The 13,379-nt window shown below is 38.6% G+C and overlaps 1 protein-coding gene across 2 annotated transcripts in view; it reads right to left on the bottom strand.

Annotated features, from left to right (window-relative positions):
* Window positions 1–891: 891 nt before the first annotated feature.
* The window catches only part of MROH9 (maestro heat like repeat family member 9), an 89,825-nt gene continuing 77,337 nt past the window's right edge, over window positions 892–13,379 (bottom strand). For both annotated transcript variants that reach the window (XM_047839697.1, XM_047839698.1), the window contains 6 exons: window positions 12,966–13,142; window positions 10,170–10,322; window positions 9,952–10,068; window positions 9,255–9,357; window positions 2,892–2,954; window positions 892–1,345 (listed from right to left, as the gene is read on the bottom strand). In XM_047839697.1, the coding sequence (XP_047695653.1) occupies window positions 1,059–1,345; window positions 2,892–2,954; window positions 9,255–9,357; window positions 9,952–10,068; window positions 10,170–10,322; window positions 12,966–13,142 (900 nt within the window). In that variant the 3' untranslated portion in view covers window positions 892–1,058. The remainder of the gene's footprint in view (window positions 1,346–2,891; window positions 2,955–9,254; window positions 9,358–9,951; window positions 10,069–10,169; window positions 10,323–12,965; window positions 13,143–13,379) is intronic.

The raw sequence follows: 13,379 nt of genomic DNA, 5'->3' as shown, positions 1-13,379 counted from the left end.
TAGAACCCACAGTCTTGGAGCTGCGGTAGTCTCCTATGGCTTCTACCGTCCATGGCTGTCCCACAAGAGAAGCTGGTGTCCTTTGTCAACGGAACTAAACCCACTGGCTCAGAAGTCAGAGAGGTGGAAGGAGGACCCCAGGGCAGATGCAGTGACTGCTACCCCACACCGGTGCGGTGGGCCCACGAAGCAGTGGAAATGTGCGAGCGTTGCGAGTTGACACATTACAAAGACACAACACCTGAACCGTAGGGGTTACCGGTAGTTTCCTGGGGCTGGAGGGGTTGATGCCAGAGAGGGAGCACAGGGTGGGAGGGAGGTACGGTGAGGGGAATGAAAGATGAACCCAAGCAACAGGTCAGGCAAGACCATTGAGGACCCTCTGATGGGTCAGGATGGCGGGACACCAGATCCTGAGGGCAATGGTCACCACTAACTAGGACGGGTTATCCTATTTTCATTTCAAAAAGTCTAAAGTGATGGGCACAGCATCATCTTCCCCTCAGGCCTCAGCTCTCCCCATTCTTTCCTTGCCCGCCTGTGTCCTTAACAAAGTCTCTAGCTCTCCCCCAACACTCTTCTTGCCTCAGTGTCTCCAACAAGAATGCAAGAATACAGGGGCTCCCCTTCGTCCTGCAGTACAAGTTCCGTTCCTTCCTTTTTGAAACTGCCCTGGGCAGCATTTGCCCAAGCAGGATGGAAACAGCCATGCTGTGACTCTCCTGAGAACAGAAACCCTGTTTATATCATCCAGATGTCCCCACCGCCTAGCATCGTGCCTGGTACTTGGAAGGTGTTCAGTAGACGTGGGTTGATTTGATCAAAATCAAGAGCTTCTCATCAAATGCTTTGCTTATATGATTTTTCAATTTTATTAGCGGATTTGATGAGGTGAACTCTCTGCTCAGCATCAAACATAAAGAAGCAATAGATTTCTCTATTTGAATAGAGAGCTAAGAAGCGACAGGAAAGGCTTCCAGCATCCTTCAGAAAAGCACGTACCTATAGACTCAAGTTATCAGGTGGGAAAGGAAAATCATTCCTCTTCTGGGAAGTTCTCAAGTCTCATTCTTTACAAACATGTATACATAATTCTCATCGGTAAGTCCTTCCTTGTCACCATCGGTTTCCTTAATCTTCATAGGACTGCTGGCCAGGTTGTTGGGCCAGTTATAATTGTAAAGAGGCTTCAATTTTTTTATATAGATGAAGTGAAATAATCTTCGGAAGGTTTGTTTAACATGTGAGGACGTCAGTCTATGGGCTATTTCCTTAAAAATTTTGTGGGTGATTTCTGCCAACTGCCTGATGATGGGATCTTCATCCCAAAGCACTCTGTCAATAGCTGTTAAGAGCAGAAGAACCTTTAGTTCAAGACATCTCTTTCGTGGTCGAGAAGCTCTAACCCTGAACAAACACCATGTCTCACAGAGTCTCTCCTTCTCTCCTCTCCACCCTTAAATTTCACTATTTTGGCTAGAAGCAGCCAGGAAGTTTTACCTGCTATCCCCACCAGACCCCATTAAAAGAAAAATAGGAATTCTCACTAAACATTGACTGAATGCCTGTCATGTGCTAAGCATTCTGCTACATGGCATAAATATATATTCATCAAGAGGCTCAGTAATACTCATAATAATGAGAAAAGTTGGAATCTTTCTAAACATTCATCAACAGAGAACCACATAAAAATCCGCCATATCATAAAATGAAATGGCACACACATATTACTACGATGATGCAAACCCCTGTTTCTTGGCATGAATATATGAATATTGGCATGAATATATGAGGAAATGAGAAAGTTAAACAACTTTTTGATAATTCAAAAAATAAATATATAATAGCTTATATTCTTTAAAAATATCTGAGATAATACATATACCAAAAGGCTAATGTCATTATATCCAGACACCAGGCTTGTGGGAGTTATTTTCTTCTTAACAAGAAGAAATGGGGGGGGAGGGGAGGACAGATGTGGAAAAGGGAGGGGAAGGAGCAGGAAGAGAAGGGGGAGAGAAAGAAGATTCTGAGGACACGGAGGCAGAATTACAGGGCTTAGCATTTGTAGGTTGTCCACAGATAGGTATTGAAGAAATGAGTGAATGGGGGGAATGAGGGAATAAAAAAGGAAGATCATAATGTGTCGACATCAGTTCATCAGTTGTAACAAACATCTGGAGTGGGGGAGACGTTGATGGTGGGGGAGGCTGTGCAACCTTGTGAGGGCAGGAGGTATATAGGAAATCTCTGTACCTTCCTGTCAATTTTGCTGTAAATCTAAAACTGCTTTAAAAAATAAAGTCTATTACACACACACACACACACACACACACACACACACACACGGAAGGGAGGGAAGCTGCCACCCTATTTTCTATCCCACCTGTTTGTAAATCTGATCCTGATGAGGAAATAGAGGCTAAGAGAGAGATGCCAAAGTTCGGACATCTTGAGAGCAAACACTGTTCCTTAATTCTCTCCGGTGCAAGTGGAGAAAGGGGAGGGAACGGAAGGGAGGAAAGGGAAGCAGAAAAGGGAAAGGAAGAAAAGAAAAGAAAAGAAAAGAAAAGAAAAGAAAAGAAAAGAAAAGAAAACAAAAGAGAAGAAAAGAGAAGAGAGGAGAGGAGAGGAGAAGAGAAAAAAAGAAAAGAAAAAGAAAAGAAGAGAAAAGAAAAGAAAAAAGAAAAGAAAAGAAATAAGAGAAGAGAAAAGAAAAGAAAAAAAAGATACCCTTTAACCTAGTTTTTCCATTGATTCCTCCCTGCCACCCTCCTCCCATCCCTGGCACCATTATAGAACACATATGTGAATTGAATCACAGACAGTGAATTCATTTAGACTTATACATAACTCATACATACAGATTTCATTATAACTTCAACACTTACCTTCAAGCATGACTTCAATTTCATCTCTGAGCAGTAAATGGCCACCTGATTTTGCCAGGTACCCTACGCACAAAGTAGTATTAGAGTGACCCCAAAATACATTGTGGAAATGCATCCTCTAATCTAGCCGCCTCCATAGCTTTCCTCAAAGCAAACCATGTCTTAGATTATCCTTGGAACACCTTTTAGTGCTTTCAAATAATTATTATTTAATGATACTTTTTATGGAGATATATTTATGTGTATCAATGTGCATAAATCATATTGGCACAGCTCAGTGCATGATTACTGAGAACATTTCTAGCTCCACTTAGGTCATTAAATAGAAAAACTGCTACCATTCCAGAAGTCTCTGGCATGCCCTTCCCAATCTCCTCCCCCACCCCTTAGATTATTCTTTAGCTCAACTTGTTGTTGAGCATTATTGGGAGATTCATCCAACTTCTTTAATGAAGCAATAGTTCATTCATTTCCACTGCTACATATCAGGAGTTGGCAAATAAAGTTTTCTTGGAACAAAGCCAAGCTCATTGGCTCATATATTTATGTATTATCCATTGCTACTTTTATCCATTCTACTTTTATGGCAGAGCTGAGTAGTTTTGACAGAGACCAGACAGTACTCATATTTTAAAACAATTACTATCTGTTCATTTACAGAAAAAGTTTGCTGAACACAGTTATGTGATACTCCATCTTATGAATGCAGCATTTAAAAAAATCCATTCTGCTGCTGCTGAACAATTTGAGGCTATACGAATAATGATATTATCATGGGCATTCTTGTACGTGAATTTTGGTATGCATTTGTACGCATTAATGTTTGGTATGTAGCTAGAAGAAGACTTATTGGCTAAGGGATATGCTTATCTTCCCCTTTAATCGTTACTGTTAAACAGTTTCCATAGTGGTTGTATCAATTTTCACTCCCACCTGTAACTATGAACATTTCCATTGCTTTGCCTCCTACCACTTGACATTGTTAGTCTTTTTCCTTTCAGTTATTCTCATGGATTTGGTGGCATCACACTGTGATTTTCTTTGCTGTTTTGGTCATGATTAATAAGAATTTTATATAGTGTTTATTGGCCACTTTTATATTTCTTTTGTAAAATGCCTGTTCTGACAAGTCCCTTGCCTGTTTTTATATCGAGTTGTCTTTTACTTATATATTTGTAGGCGTTTTTATTCTGGGTACTAATCTTTTTAAATGTTACATGCCTTACAAATTCTTCTCCTGCTTTGGGGCTAAACTTTTCCTTTTTTTTTTTTTTAATAAACAGAAGTCTTTAATTTTAATGTAGTCTAGTTCACTATCTTTTTATTTATGGTTAGTGAATTTTGGGGTCCTTATAAGAAATCTTTGCTGTCTCAAGGTCATCCTGATATCCTACTACTCAGTATTTACTTCTAGAAGCTTTATTGTGTTACCTCTTACACTTTTGGATTGTAGGTCCAACTGTAATTATATTGCATAAAATAGGAGTCAAGATATTTTTTATATCCCTGTGTGATTAACCCAGAACCGTTAAAGCAAACACTGTCCTTTCCCTATTGCTGTGCAGGGTCACTTGTATCATAATTGTGTGTGTGGTGGGGGCGGGGGGGGGGGTAGTGTCTTGACTTCATTCGATCACAATGCCACTGCCACATTACCTTAATGTTTACTGTGTCCTGATATCTACCCAGTAGTATAAGTTTTCAACGTTGTGGTTCTTCCTTAAATCATCTTGGCTAGTCTCAAACCATTACATTTTCATGTAAAATTTAGAATCAGCTTGTCTCGTTTCGCACGCAGACACACCACATACATACACACACACACACACACACACACTCACACTCAGAGCCCCTGGTGAGATTTTGTTTGGGATTTCACTGAATTTACAGATCAGTTTGGGGAAGAGTCGAAGGTACCATACTCTCTGATCCTTTAGTCCACCAACATTATATATCTAAGTTTCTAAAAATTGTCTCAGGATTTTCTGGTTTTCTGCGTACCCATCTTGGGCATCTTTCTGTAGTTTTATTTTGAGTTATTTCAGGATTTTTTGGTGCTATTGTATTAGGCATTTTCAAAAATTTGATTTCCCGATGGTTTATTCTTAGTATATAGAGATCCGATTGATCTTTGTATTTTGATGCTGTGTCTAGAAAGCTTGCTAAATTTATGTGTTAATTCAAACAGTTTTTCTGAATTCCTTCCAGTGTTCTAAATATTTTTAAATATAATTATTTATCTACATATTTTAAAAGTTTTATTTTCCTTTTACACCTAGATGTGTTATTTCTTGTTATTACCTTATTTCAGTTTTGGAAAATTCTTGGCCTTTACCCTTCAAACATTTTTGTCTCATTCTTCTTCCTCTCTCCTTATGGATGTGTATTTCTCACCTTTTCACCATGTCTCATACTCTTATGCTCTTTTCCTATTTTCTACTCTTATCTCTTCAAACTTCGATCTTGAAGCTGAATATTTTGTTCTGACAGATCTAATTCTCAAAGTCTCTTTTCAGGTCTTTCTAATCTGCTGTTAATTTTACCCACCCCACTGAATTATGCATTCCATTTTATTAATCTTTTAAACACATTTATAATTTCTATTTTAAAGCTCATACCTACTTCAAGAATTGTATATCCTGGATTCTATTTCCATTGTTTGGTTTTTTTCTTGCATTAAAAAATTCTTTCTATATGTCTGTTTTTTTAAATTTTATTTTATTAAATGTCAGGTATTTTGTACAGAATTCTATGCCGATAATGGGAATTTTTAGGAATTTCTTGTCTTTTCTTATGGATTTGTAAAGAATCTTCGGACAGCGAGAACTCACCCTTCATTTGTGGTATCATCTCAATTTGGGTTCTGACTGTTTATAGTGGTTTTGCCCTGCAGAAGTATTTACTTTTTTTCATAGTTTATCAATCTTTTCCTCATGGTTCCTAGATTTTGACCTTTACTTTAGAAAGGTCTTGCCCACCCCATGACTATACAATAAATTTTTCCATACTATTCTACTTTATTTATCATTATGGTTTCATTTTTAGCATATGAGCCTTTGACTATCTGGAATTTATTTGAAGTAAGTAAGTAAGATAGGAATGAAATAATTTTTGAAATTCCAGATGGCTCACCAGGTGTCCCGAAGCTATTTAAGGAAGATTCTATATTCACATCCCTGTTAGTTAAAGCCAATGATTCACTTTAAAACACTGTATGTTTTGATAGTTATTTCTGGACGGTACTTTGTTCTACTTGTTTGTCTATTTATTCCGTGTGATTTTAAGTACTGTAGCTGTATTAATATCTGATAGAGCTAGTCCCCCACCCCCACCCCTGGCCCCATCTTTTTTTTTCTCTTGATCATAATTTCCTGGATATTCTTGTATGCTAACTTTCCACATTATTTTTAGAATCAACATGTCAGTTTTGCAAAAAGAAAGCCATACTGATATTCGAATTGGCAGTTCATTCCATGCATAGATCCATGTAGGAAAGAATTGGCACATTTTATTTTCTTTGTTTTTTTTTTAAGTTTATTTATTTATTTTAGAGAGGGGGGAAGGGACAGGGAGAAAGGGAGAGAGCGAATCCCAAGCAGGCTCTGTGGAGCCCGATGCGGGGCTTGGATTCACGACTCTGAGGTCATGAACTGAGCTGAAATCAAGAGTTGGACGCTCAATGGACTGAGCCACCCAGGCACCCCAGAACTGGCACATTTTTAAATTTGATTCTTTCTTTCCCAAAATTTGGTCTATACCCTTCTATTTTTTCAGATCTTCTTTGTGTCTTTCAGTAATACTTGCAAGGTTTTTTTTTTCCATAGAAATATTGCACACATTGTAGTTTCTTTTTCCATCTCCCTTCCTTCCTTTCATCTGTCCATACTTCTTTCATTCCTTCCTCCCTCATTCATCTCCCACCCGCCCCCCGGGACTCTTATTTCTTTTTCTTTTCTTCCTTTCCCCCCTCTTTGCTGCTCTCTCCTTTTCCCTTCCTTCTTCTTTCCTCTCTCTTCTTTTCATTCCATTTAGGATTTTGTAGGCACTATTCTACTTTATTTTAGGGTTGAATACCGAAGTGGAGAAATCTAAGGCCAGATTTACTTATTTTGTAACTTATAGATGACATTTCCCCCCCAAATGCTCAAAGAATTCTTTAACTGTGAAGTTCCATAACTTCATTAGGAAATGTCTTAATGCTGCATTCTGTATAAAATGTTTCTTGAAAAACATTTTATCAAACCTGTTTATTTAATTCTTTTATTTCTTAAATTATACCTTTTTTTTAAGTTTATTTATTTTGAGAGACAGAGAGCATGAGCAGGGGAGGGGCAGAGACAGAGGGAGAGAGAGAGAATCCCAAGCAGGCTCTGCACTGTCAAGGCAGAGCCTGACGTGGGGCTCAAACTTAACCAAACCATGAGATCATGACCTCAGCAGAAACCGAGAGTTGGATGCTTAACCGACTGAGCCACCCAGGAGCCCCTTAAGTTATACCTTTGGAATGAACGCCTTTTTGCTCTAATCATTTTCTTTTAAAGGGGCGCCTGGGTGGCGCAGTCGGTTAAGCGTCCGACTTCAAACAGGTCACGATCTCACAGTCTGTGAGTTCGAGCCCCGCATCGGGCTCTGGGCTGATGGCTCGGAGCCTGGAGCCTGTTTCCGATGCTGTGTCTCCCTCTCTCTCTGCCCCTCCCCGTTCATGCTCTGTCTCTCTCTGTCCCAAAAATAAAATAAAAAACGTTGAAAAAAAAATTAAAAAAAAAAAATTTTTTTTTAAATTTTTTTAAATATTTATTTATTTTTGAGAGAGAGAGAGAGACAGAGACAGAGACAGAATGCGAGTCGGGGAGGGGCAGAGAGAGAGAGAGACACAGAATCCAAAGCAGGCTCCAGACTCTGAGCTGACCGCAGAGAGCCTGACACGGGGCTCAAACTCACCAGCCATGAGAACATAACCTGAGCCGAATTTGGACGCTTAACTGCCTGAGCCACCCAGGCACCCCTAATCATTTTTCTTCTTCAGGGATATTTATGCATAGTTGGCATTTCTTTTATCTATCTTCTGGATTGCTCATTGTCCCTTAGCTTTTCAAACTGTTTCTTGCCGGTTTTCATTCCTCTTGCTAGCATTTCTCAACCCTGTACCTGTTGTTCCTTCCTTCCTAAGGTTCTCAACAATCTATATTTTCTCTTCTGCTGGTTATAGTGTACTAATGGTTATATAGTTTTTTTCTTACGCTTTCCCCCCATTCTTTGAAAGCTGATTTTTCCTGTGCTCCCATTCTCCTATCATATACTGCCTGTGTGTTGATATTATACCTTAGATCTTTACATAACAAAGTTTTGGGTTCACAGAAATATATATCATGGTTTTTATCTGGTCTGTAGAAACATTTTCTAATTTTTTTTTGTCCTCCATTTTCCCCATGGAAATACCTCTGTAGAAAGATAATGCCTTTTTCAATTATTTATTTTGGGATCTTGCAATATTAGGTATAGAGGACTGTTTGCAGAAAGTTCCATGGTAGAATTCAGGATAGGATCTCTTTCCAGTTTGAAATAAAGTTCTTATGACACAGGATTTTCTGCACGTTTGTGTTGCGTTGCTCCTCTAAGCCCCAGAGAGATCGTGAGCTCTAGTGATGAGCCTGGTTTGATTTGTCTTCTACCTTCGCTGACCGACAGACTCCTCTCTACAAGTCCGACTGACATGACTATTTCCTCAGTCCTGGGTGCCCCTGCTACTCCATGATGCTAAATAGGGTCAAGGGAAGATCCCGCTACCAAACAGGGAACTCACCTCCTGTCATTCCAAATAAAGGTTTATTAATTTCGATCTTTCTGGTAACAAACTAGTGAGGGGGACAAAACCCCTGTTTGGTCAGGTTTGTACAAGATCAAAAACTTTAGTTGTCCTCTGTTAGAATCTTCCTGCACCTCCCCTCCCCCCACAACACTTTTGAAAGAACTTTATTGGATTCAGTAGCATTTCCTCATCTGTAATTTGTAGTTACAGTTGTCCTGTTTTATTGAAGATGGTATTTGTATTTTTTATATTCTTCTTGCTCTTTGGGTAGTGATTTTTAGGCAGTGAAGGGGAAGAATTAGCAATGGTTTGCCACCATCTTAAAATCTGAAATTCATCCTGTTGAATGCACTTTGTATAATAATACTTACTGTGTTAGCAAATAGAACTCTATTCTCATCACATATCTAACTTTGATTAATAGATACCACCATGGCAGGTGCTGCCCCTCATAAACCAAGAAAATTTGTATTTTTTTAAGAAAGACTTCCAGCTGCTACCCCATTCTGTACCTTGTAAGGCAAATTAAAAAATGAGAATTGAATTTTATTTACCAATTAAAATAACTGATGCTTTCCTCAGATATATTCGGGAGCTTCTCAGGAACCCCAAGGTGTCAGATATCAAATCTGTAATGTAGTTCTCATGAGAAACAAGCTGAAAATAAAATGGGGGGGGGAACCTCAGTCATTGGCAAAAGCATGTTTCTTCTAGAGAGGCTTCCAGAAAAAAGAGCTTGGTTGCTTATACCATATTAGGACCAATTTAAACCTTGGAGATTTCTACGTATACACTTTACCCTTTTGTTTGGAGATGTTATTCAGTTTATTATATGATTCCTAAGCCCAACTTTGTGTTTCCAACTTTTGCGTAGCATTCTTCCAGCCCCACTTGTCTATTGCTGCAATTCATGCTGGTTTCCAGAACACCAGCTCATTAAGATGATGACAAAGTAACTCCAGTTTTGCTTCTGGTGATCTGAAATGCTGTTCCTACGTTTATCACCATCCGTAGCTCAAAGTAAGTGGGTTGGAGAAAGATAATCAGAGGCGATCCATGTTGGGGAAGAAGCAGAAAATTTAATTTTTTTCTGGTCTTAAGCCCTGGCTTGTAACTATTCATGTCTTATCTTTTCTTCACATTCCTTCTCCAGGGTCCACTCTTGTCCCTGCCACACCTTTCATCACTTTGGGTCTCCTTTCAAGTTATTTCTAGAACTGCTAAGGTAGTAAACATTGTGGGGTTACTTACAAGATTGTTACAGATGTTGAGCACCACCAGCTCAAAATTGTAATATTTGTCTTTGAGCAAATAAGATGTTGACCAGTTTAATTCTGAGGTACAGATTGTTAATGTATGTCTACATGCCTGTGAAGCAGAAAAAGGTCACTGAGGATCTGCTCGTCTGATGTTACCAAAAACACTATGATTCTATGCAAAACTAGGAAAAATGAGATCACAGGACTTACTTTAACTACACTGATATCTGTGTCCTCCAAAAACAGGATCAGGGGCACCAAGCCTCCAAGAACCACATCATTTAGCATCCACATGTAATGACTCATGTCCCTGAGTAATTCACCAAAGTGTCGAATGGCCATACTCCGAATGCCTTCATTACTCTGCAATATGCACACAGAGAAAGGTCACATATGAGGATATTACTAAGGCTTTTTTCTTTAAGCAGTGGGAGATACATATCTCACACTTGTGTATATATGTTTAAATATATTTACATGTATATATACTATATGTGTATATATACCATGTAGATATATGTACATACATACATATATATAATTATAATTATCATTTATTTTTAGAAAAGATTCATCTCAGTCTAAGTAGTCAGCTTTTTTCTGATTGGAAAATAAAGATTCGCTTACTCAAATTCAGATGCATTATGAAAATTCCCTGTGAAAAGTGTTTCTTAAATTCAGGAAGACAGTATTTAAGAACGTTCTAAAAATATAAATTGGAATAATCTGTATAACCTGGAAGTAATTTCTATAAAGGTGCTTAAAGTAACCATGGTACATTCAAAGGCTGGAGGCCTTTGCAGATTACTGGTGAATACCAATGGGAACTCGTTGCATATTGGCATAAGAACCAGGTTTCTAAGAGCTTGCTTATGCCAAATAGGAAGGTTTGGGGATTATAAAAAGCTAGGAGACAAAAACTGTAAGTCAGAGAAGAGGTTAATCTTTAAAAATATTGTATCACTTCCCAGTTTTTGTTCATGATTTCATTAATTGCTTTTCCTTTCTGTTTTCAGAAATATATTAGATATATTCCCAGCAAAATACAAATGGCTAATGTGGCTTTGTATGTTCCTTCCCGGAGGTAACAAATGTGGAAGAAAGCTCAAACCTAAAGCAATGGTCATCAAGTCATGTCCTTGGGGCTAGGAAGCTGATGTAAACAAGCAAAGCAGGTAGCAGGGAGAGGAGGGGGGCTTGAAGCAGAGGGCTCGGGCCTCTCTCAGAGAGGCCACCAAGCTCCTGCAGACTGTTGCCAAATGGGTTGGTGGGCTCCAGTATTCTCAAATCTTCTGGTATTTCATTTACAATTCAGATTTCTGTGAGAAATCTCCCAGTTTAAAAATAATGGACTCAGACAACAGTCTAAATGTAACACAAATGATATCAAATGACAGCCAAATGTAACACACCCACAAAGTGCATTCATCTGTGGGTTACCTGTTGTATCCTTAGTCTACAGGAAGATATGCTAACCATTGAAAGCCTATCTGGACCAGTGGAAAGAGCTTTTAGTGCCCCACACCTGATGAAATCCTGTTTTTATTCCCCATAGATTAAGCTTGAGCAAATTATTCTTTTCTTTTAAAATGGAGACACACAGTGGGGCGCCTGCCTGGGTGGCTCAGTTGGTTAAGCGGCCAACTTCAGCTCAGGTCATGATCTCGCGGTCCGTGAGTTCGAGCCCCGCGTCGAGCTCTGTGCTGACCGCTCAGAGCCTGGAGCCTGTTTCGGATTCTGTGTCTCCCTCTCTCTGACCCTCCCCCATTCATGCTCTGTCTCTCTCTGTCTTAAAAATAAATAAACATAAAAAAAATTAAAAAAAAATGGAGACACATAGTGTCATAGTTTCATTGATATCCAGTAGTTTTCAAATACTCTATGTCTGAGGGATGACTTAGGGTAAATCGATATTTGGTACTTTCCTCTCTGATTTTGCCTCTTTTCATTTGGTTTGGTTTGATTATTTATTTATTTAGTTTAGTTTAGTTTTTTTTTTTCCCAAGTGATTTCATTTTGAAAATAATTTATTACATGGACATTCCCACTACTTATTAGCTGTGTGAACTTGGCCAAATATTCATTTCTCTTTGCTTTATTTTCCTTACATGTAAACTGGATAATAGTAATAGAGTTGTTTAGAGAATTATATGAGGTAGTCCATGTAAATCCCTTAGAATAGTGATTGGTACTTAGTAAATGCTCAATAAATCCATTTACCATTATTATTACTATGTCCTTATGAAAATAATTTTTGCCACTAAATTTATTCTTTTTTTATAATTTAATATTCTGCGCCCTTCTTCAATGAAACCTGAATAATTAAGAGCCTATAAATTTTGGCAAAATAATTTTCTACGAAATAATTCTCTGGTTCACAAACAACTCATAGAAGTGTTTAAAAATAAATAGATTCTCCATGGCATACCAAAGTGTTGTTGCTTATTAAAATATCTTGCTTTCACCCAACTTTTCTGGAACACATTTACTATACAAAATGGGAATTTTCAAAATGCACAACTTTTTGATGAAAGACCTTTTACTTAGAGTTTTATATGATAATAACTAACACATTTGGGGCATTGTACCCGTCATCTCTAATGCCCATAATACACGTGCCACTCTCTCTATTTTATAGGTGGAGAGGCTGGAACATTAAGAGACTAAATCACCTGCTCAACATTTCACAGCTCATAAGAGGCAGAACAGGGATTTGAACCCAGGGAATCCAGACCCAGGGTTAGCCGAGGTACAGCTACTGAGCTACAATTCCTCTTTCATGCAAAGACAGAGGCTATTTTTTGCTTCTCTTTTCTTATGGGACGACTTTTCCAGGTCCTCACGGGTTAGTTTTATATGTATATAACTATATATAGAGAGATTGTACTTCTTTGGCTCATATTGTTATCTCTGGAAAAGATGGTGCTTCTGCACAAAATGACTATCTTCTGGGCCTTCAGCTTATCTATAAAACCGAATGATGTGACGTATGTAACTGTAACTCACATGATCCATCAGAGGGCAGTAGCTGGAAGCAATCCTAATACACAAAGAAGAGTAGGTCACCTTGTCCAGTTTGCCTAAAAGTCTTCGAAGGGTGAGTAAGGCCCGAATTATAACCGTCTTTTCTTTTGAGAGGAAGGCATCCAAGATGGATATTAATAAGCTGCAGACATTTTCTATCTATAGATACAAGAGGAAGATGGTTGGATTTTGGAGCTAGAAGGAGACTTGGGGTAGCATTTGGTACCAAACACACCAGAGTTTGGGCAGCATGCAGGGGTGTGGGGGGGTTGCCCCCACACGGTCAACTGTCACATTGTCAAAAATTTTGTAAGCTGATTGTTAAAACAGACTCTCAACTCTAGACAAGAGACTGATGGCTGCCAGAGGGGAGGGGGGTGGGCAGAGGGTGAAATA

This window comes from Prionailurus viverrinus, chromosome F1 (genome assembly GCF_022837055.1).
Source record: "Prionailurus viverrinus isolate Anna chromosome F1, UM_Priviv_1.0, whole genome shotgun sequence".
Taxonomy (NCBI): domain Eukaryota; kingdom Metazoa; phylum Chordata; class Mammalia; order Carnivora; family Felidae; genus Prionailurus; species Prionailurus viverrinus.
Note: the sequence above shows the minus strand (reverse complement) of the source record. Positions and strands in the feature narration are given on the sequence as shown.